This window comes from Melospiza georgiana, chromosome 17 (assembly GCF_028018845.1).
Source record: "Melospiza georgiana isolate bMelGeo1 chromosome 17, bMelGeo1.pri, whole genome shotgun sequence".
Lineage (NCBI taxonomy): Eukaryota > Metazoa > Chordata > Aves > Passeriformes > Passerellidae > Melospiza > Melospiza georgiana.
In genome coordinates, this window is record NC_080446.1 from 6,866,242 (window position 1) to 6,885,983 (window position 19,742).

General features: G+C 50.5%; 1 protein-coding gene across 2 annotated transcripts; it reads left to right on the forward strand.

Moving 5' to 3' along the window:
- The first annotated feature begins 287 nt into the window (after positions 1-287).
- Positions 288-16,643, forward strand: STMN3 (stathmin 3). Of its 2 annotated transcripts, XM_058036046.1 has the most exons (5): positions 288-571; positions 10,460-10,555; positions 10,902-11,077; positions 11,560-11,751; positions 12,230-16,643. In XM_058036046.1, the coding sequence occupies exons 1-5, from the start codon at positions 553-555 to the stop codon at positions 12,287-12,289; spliced, it is 543 nt and encodes a 180-aa protein (XP_057892029.1). In that variant the 5' UTR covers positions 288-552; the 3' UTR covers positions 12,290-16,643. The 2 variants fall into 2 exon arrangements, with proteins under 2 accessions (XP_057892029.1, XP_057892028.1); XM_058036045.1 differs by lacking the exon at positions 288-571 and having other exon boundaries at positions 10,438-10,555.
- Positions 16,644-19,742: the final 3,099 nt, after the last annotated feature.

Genomic DNA, 19,742 nt, shown 5'->3' on the forward strand with positions numbered 1-19,742 from the left:
TGTGCTGTTTGCCTAAAGCTGCTGCAAGGTTTGGGGTTTGGGTTTCACACCTCAGCCCAGTCAAGGCAGACCCCCGACCTGGCCCTGCAGGTGAGGGTTAAAAAAAAGAAAAAAAAAAGAAAAAAAAAAAAGAAAAAAAATTATTTTGCTTAATTCTGCTTTCAGCAAGGGAAAAAACAGTTTAGCCCATCTCGAGCAGACAAGAAAGGGAGGAAGAGGAGAAAAAATCCTCTTTTGCCAGCGCCCGGCTGGGTGTGTCTCGCCCCCCCCCCGCCGTGGGGCTGCGTTCCTGGCAGGCAGGCTTGCCTGGGAGGGATCTGCCGTCAAAGCCACCCAGGAAAGGAGGCCTGATACGCTCATTAATATTCTGAACTAGTGACCCTGCTTTTTCTTTCCGCCCCTCGCCTTTCTGTGGGCGCTCCAGCCTCTCCCCGCCGCGGATGGCTGCAGCCCCCTCCAGCTGAGTCAGTCCTGCCTCCCGCAGCATTGCAGCACCTCCGCAGCTCCTGCGCTCCCGCCGCTCCTGCAGCACCGCTCTGCTCCCGCCGCAGCATGGCCAGCACCGTCTCAGGTAGGACAGGCGCCTTCTCGGGGCTTGACATCAACGCGCTTCTAAAATCATCGCGTTTGATATGGTTTTTTTTATCATTATTCTGAAGGTTTGGATTGGGGTTTTTTTGGGTTTTTTTTTTTTTCCCCTCCGTGGGTTTCGGGGGAGTTCTGTGCTGAGGAGGCAGCTGGTATGGCAGCATTGTTCCCCTTCCTCCCCCATACACACACCCCTCTGATGCAAGATAGCAGGTGGGCTTTTTATTTTAATATGAATACACGTGTGATAAACTTGCCAATTTAAAGTATTGCTGCCATTTCATTGTGCCATTAGAAGATGCTGCTACGTGCCAATTAAATATCATTTTTGTAAAGTCGTAGAGCTTTTTTTTTTTTTTTCCCTAAGAAAAAAATTGCACACGGTGCAGCTGGATGTAAGGAAATCAGAAATTACATTTTGTGTTGTGAAGATCATGTATTGCCTAATTGGGTAATGCCCTAAAAAATCCCCCAAAGCCAATTAGAATAACCTGGATGGGTTTTTGTGTATTCTCCGGGCTTCCCAGCCCCAGATTTCTTGCACAGCTCACATTCCTTGGTTCGAAGATGCTACAGGGGAGCGGTCCTCTGATGGCGTTGGGTGAAATGAGATGCTGCAAGGGAAGCCCTTCCTCCCTCCTGCAGCAGTGCCGGCAATCGCAGCGCGGCTGCCCGGGAGCCTACTCGGGTCTGCCTTCAGGATGGCAGCCCAAGGATGCTGTGCTGCTTCGGTCCAGCTTCCTACAGACCCATCTTGCCCCCTTTAACTGGGAAAGAGAAATTCAAGTGGCTGAAACTGGGATTGTGGGTGAAGGAGAAGCTTGAAATGGTACCATGAACAGTGGGTGGGCTTAGAGGGTCTTTTTCTTTTAGAAAACCGATTTTTTTTTTTTTCTTGGAATGACTCTGAATTCTGCAGCCTACAAAGAGGGGCTTGGGAGGGGGGAGTGAGATGCTGGAGGGCTGAGCAGGAGTGACAGACAAAAAGGAAGAGCAGGCAGTGCTTTGTGCCCCCCAGGCAGGGACCCAGCCCGCAGGAAACCAGGCAACACTTCTTGCTTCTTTCCCTGCCCTTTGCCGAGGTTTCCTGCCATGCATTTTCTGTTCCTTGCTCTTTTTAAAAGACCAGGAGATGCAGGGGAAAGAAGGACAGAGGGATGGAGGGGTGTGTATGTGGGGGGAGTATAAGGGCGCAGCTGATCCTGAGTGGGCTTTGCATGCAATTAAAGACATAAAACAGCACTGTAAAAACGTGTTTATGATAGAAAACCTCCAGCTATTGTATATATTCCTGCGAGTATCCCTGTCTCGATGAGCGTCTGCAGCAGCGCACTCCTGGGAGGTGCCACCCATCTCCTGCCTTCCCTGCCGAGCAGGGTTGGACCTGGTTTGCACAGTGGGGGTGGCAGGCAAGGCTCAGGCTTACCAGCCCTCTAAACCAAGGTTGCACCGAACTTGAGATGGACGAGGTGGTGGATGAGACACACGTAGGCAGAACATGCGATTTCCAGTTGGTGCATTCTCACCCTCCCAGCCCACTGCATGCCCACAGCACATCTCCTTCTCTCAAAGATGCAGTTTTACTGTCAAAGAGACTTAAGATCATGAAGGAGCGTGAAATGGGGCTTCCTTGTGACTCAGATCAAGCAGAGAAGCAATTTCAAGGAGTAGAAAGTCGTGGAAAGCAGTGCTGTGGCAGCAGGGAAGAGAATAGGGCGCTGTGTGCCAAGGGAGGGTCGGGGCTGAGCCTCGCCCAGCTGCCTTTGCAGGAGCAGCTCCCCATCTCCCCATCGCCCACAGCTCGTACAGCAGCAATGGAGAGCAGCCTGGAAAAGCAGGAGAAAAAGAACTACGAATCCTTCAATTAACGAATGAGTCTTGTTTGCTTTCTTCATTATTCCCTCTTTATTCCCAGTTCCGTGCGGAGGGCAGGGCAGCTGCAGTCTGCGGCTGCTGCCCGGGGGCTTTTTAACCCCCTCGGGAAGATCCGCTCGGTTTGTTTAAACAAACAACCAAACCCCGGGCATCAGAAGAAGCAGGGCTGCCCTCTCTGTTTCCCCCCTGTGCCCCGGGGCGGTTTTGGGGCGGCATGGGCGGCACATGCTCAGTGCCCGCGGGGCTGCGGTGCCGGCCCCGCTCCGGGCAGGGCAGAGCCCCCGCGCCTCCTCCCGCAGCATCCGCACGGGGCTTTGTGCTTTTGTGCCCCTCGGAGCGGCCCGTCCGGCTCCCCGGGGCTGCGGGACTCCCCGCACGGTGGGGTGGATAAAGGGACGTGAGGTTCTGAAATGATGCGCAAGGTGACATCCCCACCGGCTGTCTCCGGCATTGGCGTGTCTGGGGAGGGTGGAGCCAGGAGGAAACGCCAGCCTGGCGTTCCCGGCCTCATGGCTGGGCATGGGAAATGGGCCTTGGCAGAGCACAAGGTTTTCCCGTCCTGCACTGAAATGTGAGAGCTGAGGGACTTCATGTGACTCTGGGTTATCCCCCGATCCCTTTTCTGGGTGGTGTTGAAGGACACCATGTGGTGCTGCCCTGTCCTGACATTTCTACTGCCCACGCTGGAGAGTCAGAGTCCTTTCTATCCAGCTCTCCATCTCGCTGTGCTCTCAAGAAATAACTAGTGTCTTTTTCTTTGGCTGTTGAAAAAGGCTATATGGCCTTAAAAATTATTGGGAATTCAGTTTCACATGCCAAAAGAGCCTATTATTGTAGGCTTTTTCCTCCCACCATTGCACCCAAACAAGGGATCTAAATAGTTAGCAAATACTTGTTCTTTCTAAAATACAAATAATATCTTGTTTAATGGCAACATGTGGACTCAGGGAAGATGCTTCAGATATCTCAAAGGAGCCCTTTCTTGTAATCTGTCATTGTTGGTTCAGATCTGGTGAAGGCACTGTTTTATCAGATGAACACATTTTCCTTCTTTTGAGTAAAAGCTGAGATTTAGTGGTCTGATGTGGCAACCAGAAGGCTGCAGATAAGCCCATTGTGACAGCAGTGTGGGCAGCAGAGGGGTGAACGAGGCCAATGATTCTTCATGACAATCCTTGGGGGGACCTGAAACTCACTCAAACTTCTGTACCCCTAAATTAACTGGAAAAACATGCCTGGCTAATCCCTCACAGCTGTCCCACTGACATGGGCTTTACTCCTCCAGATGTGAGTTATGTTTCAAAAATTGAAGTCTCCCCTCCAGAGGGGAGTTAAACCAATGGGCTGTGATTTAGAAAATACAAAAGAACCAAAGGGCAACCAAAGACCATGTGCATGTGCTGTGGCACTTCAGCACTTCCCAAATGGTGAAGAGCTGCTCAGCATATTTCCAAATAATCCTTTTATTCTTTCAAGGTACCTCTACATGATTTATTGCCCTGCTAGAGAATCTTATCTCCTCTGAATTTTTTTATACAAATAGTACCACTATATAATGGGGAAATACAATAATCCTCAGTTAATGGGAATGAAACCAAGATCCAAAGAAGCCAAATGACTGTGGTTACAGAGCACATCATGGCACATCACACACCTGACACATCATGGCACTGGGCTCTGTCCTTGGCTGTCTCATGAGCTGCTGCCTCATCATCTCCCCAGCTCTTTCACAGCTGCTTGTCTCACCCAAACCTCCCCATCCAAACCCGTGTTTGCCTCAAATCCACAAACACTCTGGGTTGGCTGCTTCCATTGGGTTCCTTCCTCTGCTTTATAAAGCAACCCAGGCCGTGCTTCCCTCCATCCAACAGCAACCCCAGCCAGGGCTCTGCTCCACAGCTGGGGCCCTTCTCTGTTGCTGAGCCCATGCAAGAGGAGATTTCCCTGGATATTCTCTCACATGTTCCAGTGCTACAGCTCCAGTGATTTGCTGATGCACAGCCCGGTTTGTTGTGACATTCATGAGCTGCCAATAAAAGCTGGGGGGAAGGAGGTGGGTGATTGGAAACCACTCCTGGGCAGTAGTTTAGCAGATGTCTGACAGAAGGCAGAGTAAACCTCACATCTGCCTGCTCTCATGGGTGATTCCACATGAGCCCATGGCAACTGCTGGGCCTGGATCTCATGGTACCATCAGTGTGGGCTACAACTACTGAGCTGGCAAGAAAAAACTCCAAACCCCTCAAAAAACCAAAAAAACCCAAACAAACAAACAAACAAAAAACCCCCAAACAAACAAACAAACAAAAAAAACCAAACAAAAAGCCCCCCACAAAACAAACAAAAAAAAACCCAAACAAAACCCCATTAGTGTTTTCTGGCTCTTTAAGATCTGCTGCTGACTTGTTTGTGGAAGCTGGGCAGCAGGAAGGTGGAAGTGCATTAGACTGAAGGTCTGGCCAGTATTTTTAGGATAGGATTCATAGCAGGAGAGAATATCTGGAGCCTGCTGCTCCCTCAAGGCTTGTTGAGGACTCTGGTAGCTTTTGTTGTTTGTGTGGCATTGCAGTCTCTGGAGGTCTGGAGTACTGGAGGTCTCAGTTCTGTCTCTCTGTCTTTGTACCTTCTGTTCAAGCTTTGACTACATTTATAATTGGCCTGTTCTTATTTTTGCATGAGATAATATTCATTATGGAAGCAATTCTTACTTCTCCAAAGTTATCTTCACAAACCAAATTATTTTCTTGTAATAACCTTCCTCTGACCCTGCTATCAGTCAGAGCACATCCACTCTCATCCATTTAAATTTCACATAAATTAACCTTGCTCTTCCTCTGCTTCACTGTGACTGATGCCCTGTCAGTGTTGTGCTGAGATGGCTTCCCTCTATTTTGATGGATGCCATTAAATACCACCCCAAAACCTGGTAGCAATTTAGCTTTATGTATTTAGGAAATAGAGAGCAAAATTTTTAATGAATAAGAGGTTTCAAGCCCCACCATCCAGGCACATGATGAGCAGGAAAATGAATCCCATTGCTCCTGCACCACGCCATTCCCAGCTGTTCCTCCATCTCTGGCACCAGCAGCACTTGGGGAGCAGCTGGATAATGTCTCCAGGGCTTGGCTTGGAGATAAACACTTTACATGGATCGATGGTGTGAGCAGCAGAGGGGATGTGGAAATGCAGGATGTTCCCTGCAGAAGGAGCACAGGAAAGGAGTCTGGAGAGGGCTGGGAGCACCCTGGGCCTCCTGGTGCCTTGGTGAAGAATCAGGACACCTGGTGAAAAAATGTAATAAAGATTGATTGGCTGATGGGGTGTGGGGTGGGATACAACCAAACCAGAATCAGCCTGTGCTGATTGCCGGGCATAAATGTTCATAAGGGTTGAGGAACTGGCTGTACCTTTATGGATTGTAGCTTAATCACTGCTCAAATTCCTCTAAAGCCAACAAAATGTGAGTTCACTCCACTTTAGAGGATGAGACACTGATATATTATCTCTAACTTCTGCAGTTTATTCACTTCTTGGTTTACACAACTCAGTCATTTGCAATGTTTCACCCCAATTCTGATGACAGCAGTGAAATGTCATGACACAGTGATGAAGATCCTACCAGAGTGAATAAATTTGCTGCTGAGGCAAACGAATGAGAATGAATTTTGCTGAATTTCTCCTTCTATTGCAGTGTTTGCCTTAAAAGAGAAGTGAAATGTCAGTAAGTCACACCTCAGTGAACAGCCCTAATCCTCTGCCCACCAGCAATACAGAGTTTTTGCTGCACCTCTGAGACTGAAGCAAGCTTTGGTATCAAGTCCCTGAGGACCTGAGTCAGATTAATTTATACAGAAATGAAATATTTGTTCAGTGCAAGCTGAATTTATTTTTCCTAAGTTAACAGAAGTAAAAATTCTAATAGATCCTCAAATAAAAAGTTCAGCATTCCCTGTCTAATTGTTCTTAAAATATGTTCATTTGTGCACCAGACCCCTCCTTTTTGGGCAGGAACTCCTTGGCCATGTCAGATTCTGGCCAGCCATATGTCTTTTCCTGGTTCAAGGGTTTTGTCCACTGGCATAAATATGTCCTCAAAATCTTAAATCTATTGCAAATGGGAGTGCAGATATTTCTGAAGCAAATTCTAGTGCTGAGGCTGGCTGGTTTCACCCCTGAGTTTTAAGCAGCTGTGACTGAGCCCAAGTCTTGCTTCAGGATATCTCAGGTTTGATATTCACTTCACAGGTTCCTAAATAGCAACCCAGAGGTTATGGGTATTTATTTTAGAATCAGGGGATGTACCTCTCCTCACAGTGTGCCTTTTCTTGTCTTAGCCTGATAAAACAATTACTTGTCACAGGATGTGTCATGAGCACCAGGCCACCCCTGTGCTGCTCCTGTGTCCCACAGGTGTGGGGGACACTGCTGGCTCTGGGGCACACGTGTGGGGCTTTCAGGGACTCATGCAGCTCTCAGGGGCTCCTCAGGGTGTGAATGTCATTGAGGGGTGTGTTGTCTGTGATCAGAGAAAGGAACAGAGCTGGGGAAGGGGCTGGGGCACCAGGAGAGGCTGAGGGAGCTGGGAAGGCTCAGCCTGGAGAAAAGGAGGCTCAGGGGGGACCTTCTCACTCTGCACAACTCCCCGACAGGAGGGAGCTGCCGCACGGCGCTCGGCCTCCTGTCCCAATTAACAAGAGACAGGACAAGAGGACATGGCTCAAGTTGTGCCAGGGGAGGCTTAGATTGGACATCAGGAAAATGTTCCACCAAAACGGCTGTCAAGCCCTGGCACAGCCTGCCCAGGGTCCCAGTGGAGTCACCACCCCTGGGTGGATTTAAAAGCCATGCAGAGGGACACCTGGGGACATGATTTAATGGTGGGCTTGGCTGTGCTGGGGGAACATTGGACCTGATGATCTTGGAGAGCTTTTCCAATCCCAACAAACCCGTGACCATTCTGCTCTCCTATGATTCTATAATTTCAATTACACATAGAATTATATAATTCTATAATTCTTCTCTTCCTGCCGGGCCCCGCATGGGAGGTGCTGAAGGGACAGCTCCTGCCGGGGTCCGGTGCCGGTGCCGGTCCTACGGGACAGCTCCGGGCGGGCAGCGCAGCCCCGGCGGCTCCGGGGGTCCCGGGGGTCCCGGGGGTCCCGGTTCCGCTGCCCCTTCCCGCTGCTCCCCCGGCAGCGGGGGCTGCTCGGGACCCTCCCCCGCCGCCCCCCGGCCCCGTGTGCCGCTATTGGCATCTGCGGGCTGGTGGGGGACGGACACGGAGCACAGCCCTGCAGCAGCCCTGGCCTTTGTCCTCCTGCTCCTCTTCGTTTTAATTGGCAGAGAGGGACGGTCAGCCTGCTCTGCAGGAGGGAAAGCAGCACAGGGGAGATCCCGATGGAATGGAATGGAATAGAACGGAATGGAATGGGATGGAATGGGATGGGATGGGATGGAACGGAACGGAACGGAATGGAATGGAATGGAATGGAATGGAATGGGATGGAATGGAACGGGATGGAATGGAATGGAATGGAACGGAACGGAACGGAACGGAATGGAATGGAATGGAATGGAACGGGATGGAATGGAATGGAATGGAATGGAACGGAACGGAACGGAACGGAACGGAACGGAATGGAATGGGATGGAACGGAACGGAATGGAATGGAATGGGATGGAATGGAACGGGATGGAATGGAACGGGATGGAATGGAATGGAATGGAACGGAATGGGACGGAACAGAATGGAATGGAATGGAATGGGATGGAACGGAACGGAACGGAATGGAATGGAATGGAATGGGATGGAATGGGATGGAATGGGATGGAATGGAATGGAACGGAACGGAACGGAATGGAGGCAGCTGTGAAATCAGCCCGGCAAAGCTCCCGAAAGGCAGGGAATGCAGCATGGAATCACCTGTACCAGTGCTGCAGCCTGTGAAACACAAAGCACTGTGCTCTGTGACAAGTGCTGTCAGACAATTAAATTGAATTAAATGAGGGGGTCGGGGGTGTGGCACATCTGCCTCATGCCTTGGTTTCACCCAGGACCAGACATAATGGAGGAGCACCGACCTTGTTGACTGGTTTGTTTGTATTAAATGAGGATGTCTAAATGATAATAAATGATAATGCCTCTCATCTATTCCCAGGGATCCTCCTCAGGGCTCTTGGCAGCACATTAGGAGATGCATTAGCTTCCTGCTCCATGCCACGACTTTGGGCCTCTCAGAGGCTCTCCAGAGGTTTTTTCATTAAGAACAAAATCAAAGATGTCTGGCTGCCACTGCTGGTGTAAACTATTCCTATTTGGTTTACATTTGGCAACAGGACTGGGCAGGAAGTTCAAATCAGAATGGGGGGAGAGCTAAAAAAGTGTTCAGTCAAGATCTGAGCTTCAAGGATGGTGGTTTAGGGTGCTAGTTATGCTGCAGTTCTGTACCTAGGAGGAAAAATCAGTGCAAGCATGGAAATGGCATAGGTGTTTTCCCACTCAATTAGCTGTGGGAAGACAGAGGAGAATACCTGAAAAATGTTCCTAAGGGCACGTGATACACAGGATGTTACTTTTCTGGGGAATTGTTCTGTGTCTAATTTCTCTTCAGATCACAGAGTTCTGGGGATTCCCCTATCCTGGCCCGGGGGAGGGTCCTGCTCTGAAGGTGGCACTGGAAGCTGAGCTGCAGAGTCACCTCTCTCTGGAGCATGAAATGGAGCTGAGGACAGAGGGGACAAACCAAGGGCAGAAGCAGCAGGATGTGAGGGGAATCCAGGGGCAGGGCCAGGGCAGGACAGCAGAATGTCCGTGCCTGTGGCAGGGGCAGGAGGAAGGGCAGCACAAGGATGCTCAGGGCAGGTTATCAGGACATGCAGCCATGAAAACACTGTCCCCATGAGCCTGGTGCCACCCAAGGAGCCAGCCCAGGACAGAGCCTCACCAGCAGCACCCAGTGCTGAGCCCCAGCTGCTGACCTGGCTCATAGGAGTGATGCTGTGAGGGTTTCACTGATGTGATAAAGGCCATGACAGCCTGGCAGAGCACCTCTCTGGCTTCAACTCCTTCTGTTCTGAGGTTCTTTGTCAGCACTGTGCAAACAATTCACTGTCTTTTGCTGAACTCCAAAAATACAGGTGAATTTTGCCCCAGAAGCAGATTGCTGCAATCTGTGTTGGGGCAGAACTTGGATGCTGTGGTGCATCCTCCCGTCACAGGAGCAAAGAGCAAACTGGAGGGCTCACAGCAGCAGAAAGGATTGAGTGTTTGCTGTCCTCTGCAGAAGGACAGGTCACAGACTGTGCCATCCTCTGCCTGTGTGGGCCATGGTGAAGGCAGAATCCACCATCCACCCACATCCTCCCTGAGCTGCTGCTGGAGGGCAGGAGGTGCCTTGTGAAGTTGGGGTCCAGCTCTTCCCCTGGTTCCAGAGCCCCTGAACAGTTTCATCACCCAACTGCCCATTTGTTCTCCACATTGCTGACCTCCTCCTGCCTCTTCACCCTCACCTCAGAAATGCTGAATTATGAAATATTCCCAGCTGGCCAGGGGTTGAGCAATGCTTCCAGGTGTCAGTGGGCATCATTTATCTCAGAGACTGGAAATTCCACTTCCAGAGAAAGGGTGGGGCAACCGTCCCAACATGTTTAACTACACAGGCTGCAGCTCCCAGCTCCTTTGGAGGGAAAACCCTGCACAGAAACTCAACCTCTGGATGTGTTAAATCCCTGCTCTGTGTGTTCCCATAACATTTGCCACACTGGCAGCTAATTTAGGCTGCTCTAGATAAGACACTCCTTGGGGACCTTTTGGCAAGCTATGGCAGCTTGGAAACGTCTCCACAGAGTCTGGTAGCTGCAAGTGGGATTTCCTGGCTGCATGGAAAAGCTTCCATAGAGTCTGATAGCTGCAGATGGGATACTTGCTTAATTCCTCCATGAAAAAGAGATGCTGTTGCCATTAGAATCTCTCTCATGGCTACTTCATATTTTTCAGCCTACAAGGAGAAAATGAAGGAGCTGTCTCTGCTCTCCCTCATCTGCTCCTGTTTCCACACCCAGCCCCATCCCAACACCATCTACCAGTATGGAGGTAGGTAACCTGCTCCCACAGGAGCTCCAGCAGTGTTTGGGTTGTTCTCCCACAGGCAATGTGGGAGCTTGCCAGAGTCAGAGTCTCTCTGCTTCGTGCAAGGGTGACACACAAGGTATTAACAGCAATGTGACCTTTCTGTAATTATGCCATGACTTTAAATAAATTGCATTTGCATGGAGGGAACAAAGGTGATCACTAATCAAGAAATTCTGGAGATAAAATAAAATCACCCAGATCGAGACATGGGAAGATCCTAATTCCTGTGTGAGGAGCTTGATGACCTCAGGTCACTCTCCTGAGGGGCACAGGTTCACAGAGTCACTGTTGTTTATTCCCCACAAAGATATGGAGGTGAAGCAGCTGGATAAGAGGGCATCAGGCCAGAGCTTCGAAGTGATCCTGAAGTCCCCTTCAGATTTATCTCCTGAGAGCCCAATCCTCTCCTCCCCTCCCAAGAAGAAGGATCTGTCCCTGGAGGAGCTGCAGAGGAGGCTGGAGGCTGCAGAGGAGAGGAGGAAGGTAAGGAGATGTCCTGTAGAAGCAGTGAACTTTCTGCTACTGATTGCCCCAAACCCTAAAACTCAGCAAGATTAATCTAAAACAGCTGGGAAGTGTTCTGACACTTGTTATTCCACTGTAAATTGTCAGGTGAGACATAGGAATCATGGAGTGAGGTTCTGCAGTGTGATTTAGGCAGGGAATTCAACTCCATCCTCATCATCACCATGGGATCACCAAGGCACTTGGGGACATGGGTTAGTGGTGGGCTGGCCAGTGCTGGGGGAACTGTTGTCAATGATCTCAGAGGGCTTTCCCAACCTAGACAACTCTATGGCAGCAGGGAAAAAGCACCAAAAGTATCTTCCAAGCAAGAAGATTGTGTTATGGGGTGGAGGGGAGGGTGGCAGAGTGGTTTGAGCAGAGGAGGGAGTCAGGAACCCTCTCTGGGGAGATGAGGGCTGGGAGAGCTTGTCCAGCAGCCTCGCCCCATGCCCTGGCAGACCCAGGAGGCGCAGGTGCTGAAGCAGCTGGCGGAGAAGCGGGAGCACGAGCGGGAGGTGCTGCACAAGGCACTGGAGGAGAACAACAACTTCAGCCGCCTGGCCGAGGAGAAGCTCAACTACAAGATGGAGCTGAGCAGGGAGATCCGTGAGGCACACCTCGCTGCCTTGAGGGAGCGGCTCCGCGAGAAGGCGAGTGGGACCCCGGCACAGGGCTGGGGGCTGGGGGGGCTGGTCCTCATGGAAAATGGGGCCTGGTCCCAGGGTGAAGGGTGCGAGGGACAGGGTGTCTCCTTGGTGGTGGTTGCTGAGGAGGAGCTCTGCTCCAGAGCGGCGTGAAGAGGGGGTTGTGTCCTTCAAGGTCGGTAGAGAACAAAGCCTGGATAATCTGATAAGTGCAAGTCCAAAGCCACAGTGTCAGGCCCACCGTGGGCTGTGTGGCTGGAGGGTTTTGCAGGAGAGAGGAGCCAGGAGCGCGTTCACTGGAGGTTCCATCACCTCCAAGCTCCCTCTTCACTCCTTGCAGCTGTAACTCCCACACCCTTGGGATGTTTTGGATGAGAAACTGGTCTCTTTTTTTATGTCTGATGCAAATCCTGTGTACAGGAGGAAAATATTGATCACAAGAGCAGGGCATGTTAGCCCGGTGTCATTTCTCCCGTCTTTGCAGGAACTGCACGCGGCCGAGGTCCGCAGGAACAAGGAACAGCGGGAGGAGATCTCTGGATAAAGGGCTTTTCTACACATCTAGCACCTGATTCCTGTTAACAAACCGACCAGTCGACCTACCAACACATTTTATTTTGTTTGTCTAGATGCAACATTCGGTTCTCCATCCCCCCTCCCCGGTGTTTGTCCCCCAGCTACACGCTTCTCTCTGCATCCCTAATTGTCAGTGCTTGTGGGGATTCACAGATCATAGGGACCTCTAAGCAGAATAGCAGCTAGTTCACATCAAATAGAGAATCAATCAGTCAATCAGCCAATCAAACAGCTTCTTTGGAGGGTTTTGTCCTTTTTTTAAAAAAAAATATTTCTTAAACGGATGTAAAGAAAAAAACCAAACGAAGATATTAATAAATTCAACCATCAGTGTCACAGAGATACGGATTTCTTATCCGGGGCTTTTCCTCCTCTTGGTGTTTGCTCTGAGCCAAATATCAGTTTCAGAAAAATGGGAAATAAGTGATAATTTCTGTGTGTGAAGCAAAATAGGGAGCAGTCTCCTGTTTGCCTATGGTGGGAGAGAGGAAGGAAAGGGACGGATGGCTCAGGAGTTGCAGTGTGCAGAACCCCCATCTTTTGGCTGCCTTCAGAGCCAGCCCAGGTAGGCAGTGACCACAGCCCTCATCTTTGGGTGATTTTTGAGAACCTGTATGGAAGCTGAGGGGCTCCACCCAAAGCTTGGTGCCAGGTGCCACATCACAGCAAGTCCCTGTCACGGTGGGCACTGCCTGGTGCCCTGGCTGGCCACTGAGCCACTCTCTCCCCAGCTGAGTGGGGACTGAGAGGTCTTGGCTGCTCTGCCTGGGAGAGCTGTGGGTGGTGATTGCATTTCCAGCTCCGTGGGAGCCCTGGAGAGACCCTCAGTCCTCTGTGGGCTCCCCAGTGCTCCCACCAGATAGGATTCTACTCTGTTAGGAAAGCAAATCCAACAAAGATGGTGTGTGGTTGTGAAATTTCCTTTTAGTGAACAGAAGAATCCTTCCCTCTTTCCAGTGATGGATGTGGCTCTTTGGGGCCATCACAGGGTAGATTGCTGGAGACCAAATCCTGGGGCTCTCTTTTGATCTCCACTGAATTCCCAGCTGGATTTGGGAGAGATCCCTCCATGGCCATGGCTTGATGTCAGGGGACTCTGCTCCTAAAAGGAAGGGCTACCTTACTCCCAAAGCCCTCCTCCTGCTCTGGGGGGACAATAGGGCTGTTAGAAAGCTCCTGTGCTGTCAGTGACAAAAGAAAATTAGATTTAGGGCAAAGAAGGAAACTGAGGGTTGAATTTCTTATCAGTAGCTAATGATCAGTTTATAGTAGCAGCTGTCTTAGATAAGCATTTGTGTAGAGCGCGGCATCACCGCCAGCATCACCTCATCCATATAGTGACGAGAAATTTTAAAAAGTTTAAAAAAAAAAATTTAAGAAGTAATTTAAATGAAATGTTTGTGTGTAAGAAATGGTTGAAACTGTCAAATGTCTGTGTCCCACGTTGGTGGGATCTGAGAAGGTATCTGCGAGATATTAACCCTGTCCTACTCTCTGTGGTGCTGAGTGTTTGCTTGGTGTGTAATTCTGACCTGGAGCTTGTTGTAAATACTGTTTTTAGTACTATGATTATTATGATTATTATTATCAGAAATGTTGTACTCATGAGCAAGAGTTGAAAACAAGAGAAATGGCCATTTTCACTCTCTCCTGGGGGCTGAGAAGGAGTCGGAGGCTGGGCCAGGTGAAGGCAGGGTGCCAGTGGGATGCTGGAGCAGAGAGCAGATGGAAAATGATGGAATTGGGAGCTGGAGGCAGCCGAGTCCTGCAGGCAGGGCAGTGAGAGCGGGGACGGCTGCTCCTCGTGCTGGGAGGAGAAGGAAGGGCTGAGAGAAGAATAGAGGTGATGCTTCAGTTCTAGTACATCTAATTTAGTGTTGATCTAAGCCTCCCTGTGTGGAGGTTCCAGGTGGTTCCCTGCAACCCAGCGGAAGCTGGAGGATCTGTCAGGTTTAGCATGTGCTGGAAGAGAGCTGTACACAGGTTGTGCTGGTTAGAGCCATCCTCCCAAACAGCTCCTGAGTCTCCAGGCTCAATTCCTGCCTGGATCTTCTCTCTCAGTCCCTTGTGCTGCCCTATGTCCCTCTCTTCCCCCTCCCTGGAGCCCAGATGGGTCTCAAGTGGAGACTCATTCTTGCAATAGCTTTTCCTGGCAAAGATTCCCATGGCAAGTGCAGAATGGCCTGGCAGATGGTGCTCATGCAGGTGTGAGCACTGGGAAACTAATTTTTCTCCCCTCCATCAGGTTGGTGCAGTGAGGGACGGTGGATATGGCTGGGAAATGTGTTCCTGCAGGAGAAGCTCCTGCAGGGAGGAGCAGGGAGAGCTGTGCATGGGTAAAGTCAGGGAGCTGCTGCTGAGACACGTTATGCCAAGGAAGCAGCCTCAGCTGTGGGGCCAGAGGCTTCACGTGTCCCAGAGCCGGGTTTGCCTGGTGCAGGTGGATGGATAGGGATGTTCAGGAGCTTGTCCAGTGCCACTGGGCACTATCAGGGAATTGTGTGACTGCTTTGGCTGCATGGTGTTGGCTGGATGAGGGGTGTCCACCCACTGCTCCAAACCCATGGTGGCCAGGAGCTCATGCAGTGCTGTACCCAACCTGCAGCACGTGGCATGGCCAGGATCATGGCTATTCCATGCCTTCCCATATCCCTTCATGCTATTGGCTATGTGCAGCTGCATACTTCATGCCTCAAATGAGACTAATTAAGTATCCTCATTAACATCCTTACTGCCCCAGCCTGTGTCATTCCTGGAGCATTCCCATGTACCGTGGATGTGGACACGGCATGCAACTCCTTTAGTTCTTGGGGTCACCTTCCTTACTGGGGGGTTTGAGGTCTCCACTGATCCCTGAAGGTGTTTATGAATTGAGTTCTGAACCAACAGTTTCCAGCCCCATTTTAGCAGCATCATATGGACATGGGAATGTGCCTTGTAGGGGGAGCATCCTCAGGGCACCCACCCACCCTGCCTGGGCCTCAAGTGGCAGCAGTATGAGGGAGGAAAGCCAGGAGGGTGACATCATTATGTGCATGCATAGGCCCTCCAAGAGCCCTCCTGGAGAAGAACCTTTGATTTGGGAAGAATGAGGAGCTGAAGCTAAAATGAGCTCCCAGCTGGCACCAACAGCCAGGCAATGGGTGAAGCTGTAGGAAAGGCACAACAGCCCAAACTACAGCTCTGTGCCCACATTTTTCCACAGAGCAGAGCTCAACTCTGCCTGTAAATAGGCCCTTCCAAGGATGCTGGCCCCTCTGACTGCTTCTGGACTGAGCCTATTCCTTCTTATTATTTTGGAGTCAATAAAAATCTTGCTCTAACCCAGTTGTGGGGTTCCCTTTGAGTTGACCTTCCAGGGCCGGTGGGAGCTGAGGAGTTGCATGCATCCTACCTCGGGGGTAGGTCGGTATTGCTGCTCCCTTTCAAATGTAAACTTCAGCTTGCTTGCTTTAGCTTAGTCCAGCGTGACTCTCTGGCCCTGGCTCTGCAATCCTGTCTCACAGGGTTTGCTCTGTCCCTCCCATGGCATTCCTGTCCTCGTGGCAGTGGCTGTGCACCCGGCCGTGCACACGCGCACAGAAACGCATCCGTGGAAACCATATATGCACATTCACTCTGATACCACTTGAAATGAGTCAGGGAATGGCTGTTTACGGTGCTAGAGATTTCTTACTCTCCATGCTAGGGATGAGATGACACAGCAAGACCAATAAACTCCACCTTTGTAGTCAGTTGTCTTTAAGTAAAGCAGCAGAGGGGCGCTGGCCCATGCCTATGTGTGGGTGCCCTGTGGTCCCCGGGGTGCAGGGATGCAGGGGACAGCTGGGCATCCCTGCCCTGGCATCCCCCGTGCCTCAGTTTCCCACACCCTTTGACAAGGGGACAGAGATGCTGCCTCCCCACAGGAACCACAGGAGAGCTGATGCCTCCACATCTCCAAAGTGCTCTGAAATGGAAAGTACCAAAGTATGGAGCAGGGATAGGCAGCTGTGCACGCCGGGAGGAACACCCCGGCCCGTGGCTGCAGGAGAGGGTTGGAAGGTGACTGTGTGGGCACAGGGCTGAGCTGTCAGCCCAGGGCTCAGCACCCCGGGCAGGATGTGCTCCTCCTGCCACAGCTGGGGTCACATCCCTTGGGCTGAGTGGGGAGCTGGCACAGTGTCATGGAAAGACTTTCCATCCCTAACAGAGCCTTGTCCGGTTCCCTTCGGTCTGCCACGTGCATTTCATTGTCAACTTGAGGTTGTTGTTGTGCAAAAGAAGTGATCATGAAAAAAAATAAAGGAAAAAAAAAGAAATAAAGTTGGTATGAAACTGTGTATGTCCGTCTCTCTCTGGGTTGTTTCAGTTGCAAGGCTTCTCTTTGTATTGTGAGAATACTAATAAACAGCATTAAACAGAAAATTGACCTAAAGATTTAACAAAATAGACCTTAATCCTCTGAATGCTCAGTGACTGCTTTTTCACACAGCATGAAAGAGACAGAAATTGACAGTTTATCACCATTCTCAGAGGGACAATGTAATAAATCCTTTAATGAGGGTCCTGCTGCCACTCCTGTGGCTGGGAGTGAGGGTGTGCAAAGTCTTTATGTAGGAAGATCGAAAAAGATACAAAAAAGTTACAAATACAAGTGCAGTTCTGGAAACCACATGAGCTTCTTTATTAAAAAATCCAGTGTTTTCTTTATGAGCTTTTCCTGAGAAAGGATCCAGAGTGGGAGGGAGCAGGGCTGCAGTGCTCAGGGAGATGGACCCAACCCATGAGACCCTGCATGGCCAATGCTCCCAATCCCATCCCTGGAGCCAGGTACACAAAAAGATCCAAAACTGAAAGCAGGGAAGTTTGTAATCCTCAAGGACATGTGTGAGAGGGTGCCTGGGTGCTTTCCTTGCTGCTGGGGAAAGGTTCCCCCACCTGCATTTTGGGGAGGGTTTTTGCCACCACAAGCGGTGCCCAGTGTCACTGGCCACTGTCCTCCCTGTCCTTGAGGGGATATTGAAATGCCAGCATCCTCCTGGGCCATCCTACATCGTGTGATCCCATCAAAATAACCAGTGTGGGAGACTCTCCACAGAGCTCAGCAGCACTGGGGCACAAGGAGACGAACTGAGGGGAAGGCAGGAGGGATTTTAATTTTAATTCCCTGTTCTGTAAGGGCAGGGAGGAGAGTGCCAGGAGGACGGTGCCAGGACAGTGCTGGGGCCATCACGGTGGTGGCAGTGGCAAGCAGCCCATGCCTGATGCTTTTCCCACGTGTCCTCAGGATGCTGTTGCCCGCACAAACAGGAATTCTATTTTTGCAGCTTGACCTTCCTGATTCCGGAGATAACAACCTGACTGCAAACGCAGCGTTGCTCCCTTCTCCTCTGAGATTTGATACAGCCCAGTAACCCAGGCTCTTCTAAAACCTGGACGTAGCAAAGAAACCCCCTGCATTTGTCTTAGGAAAACAGGCACAGTCCTTGGTGCCAGACAATTCAAGATATATTGATGAGACCAAGCATGGTCACCTCCCAACTAGTTAATTCAAGAGACATCCTTCATCCTTTTGTGATCTGAAGGAGAAAACCACATAGGCATGGGATCTGCTGGGGCAGGATGGGGCAGGAGGAGCAGATGGAATTGTGGAGAGGCTCCCACCACCTTCCAGCCCTGCCCACCATGCAGCCCTGTGGGGCTGAGTGCTGAAGATACAATACTGAAGGCTTGAACCACACTCCAGCACCCACAAAATCATAGAATCAAGGAATGGTTTGGTTCCAACCACTTTTCACTATCTCAGGCTGCTCCAAGTCCTGTCCAGCCTTGAGAACCTCCAGGGATGGGGCAGCCACAGCTCCTCTGGGCACCCTCACAGGAAAGAATTTATTCCAAATATCCGATCTCACCCCGCCTCCTCTCAATGCCCCGTCTTGTCACTCCATGCATGTCAAGAGTTCCTTATGGAAAAAATCAAAACCAAGAAAGCAAAATACCTACATAACTCTGGGAGGGATCCCTACAAAGTGCTTGAGTAAGGGAAGGGATCAGAGACTCTGCCAGGATGAGTGCAAAGGCTCACCTGGGCAGGCAAAACCCAGAAATGTTGCAGAGTGATTTGGTTTGAAAGACAACAGCTCACCCTGTTTCGGCAGCCTCACTGGCACCATGGCTGGAGCAGGTCTGCCCACTGATAAAGGGGCAGAGCAGGGAGCAGATTGGGTGCCAGGAGGTGAAATCACCCCATCCTCTGTGTGAGGAGGAGCACAGGGACCTTCCTGTGTCCGGGGATCTGACAGGAAAAGCCAGGTTTGCTTTCCAAGAGGGAAAACTGGAGTAGGGCAGCATGACTGGGGGTTTGCTGCCTTCTTACCACCTTGATAAGGACACTGCTCTTGGGCACTGTAGGGAGATGGTTTTAGTGGAAAAAGGGACCTTTTATCTGTCCTGTCCCACCCCACTGGAGTCCAAAGGATGCAGCAGTGGCATTGGTAGAGAGACAGATATGCTTCCATGGAAAAGGGAGTCACCATTTGGGTGGGTGATTTAACATTGGTGGTTATCACTGGTTATCTCAGGGAAGGAAAAGAAATACAATTCCTTGTGGAATTTATATCACTTTAATGGTATTAGCTGGGGTAGACTGGTGAGGGGGAGCATGAGGGAAATAGAGGTGGCAGCTGGTTATAAGGCAGGGTTGGTTTCCAGAGGACAAAAAAAAAAAAAAAAAAAAAAAAAAAAAAAAAAAGAAGAGGAAGAGCCTTAGAGGAAAAAAAAAAAGCCCAAAACCATTAAATAAACCACCACAAATACATCAGACAGGATCATTAGAAATTTGTGTAAAAAAATACTAAACAGACCAAACGCCACCTGAACACCTGTCAGGAAAAGCCACCCACCCAGTAGCTGTGAAAAGCTGACAGAATGGAAACACAGCAAGTGCTTCCAAAAGGGATTCACGACTTTTGGGGCCTCTGGCCTCGCTCATCCGTTCCCAGAACGTGTTAACCACCTACTCACAGAAGAAGTGCAATGTGGTAAAATCGTGCTAAAAGTCCTCCCTGAGAAATTCTTGAGTGCCTCCTAAACCCTGGGCCTCACAGGCACAGAAATGGCAGAAATTAACCAAAACTTGTGACAGCTTGTGGTGGCTGGGGAAACACAGAGAGCAGTCACAGCTCGAGGGTTAGCGCTGGTAAGGACCAGCAGCAGCTTGGGATGGCTCAAGGAGGAAAACAGCCCTGGAACAAACTGCTCAAGGGCACTTTTTAAATGCTAGAAATGTTTAAATGCTGGCCCCAGGGAGACCTTAAAGCCCCTTCCAGTGCCTAAATGGGCTCCAAGAGAGATGGAGAGAGACTTTGGACAAGGGCCTGGAGTGACAGAGCAAGGGGGAATGGCTTCACACTGACTGAGGGCAGAGTTAGATGGGGTAT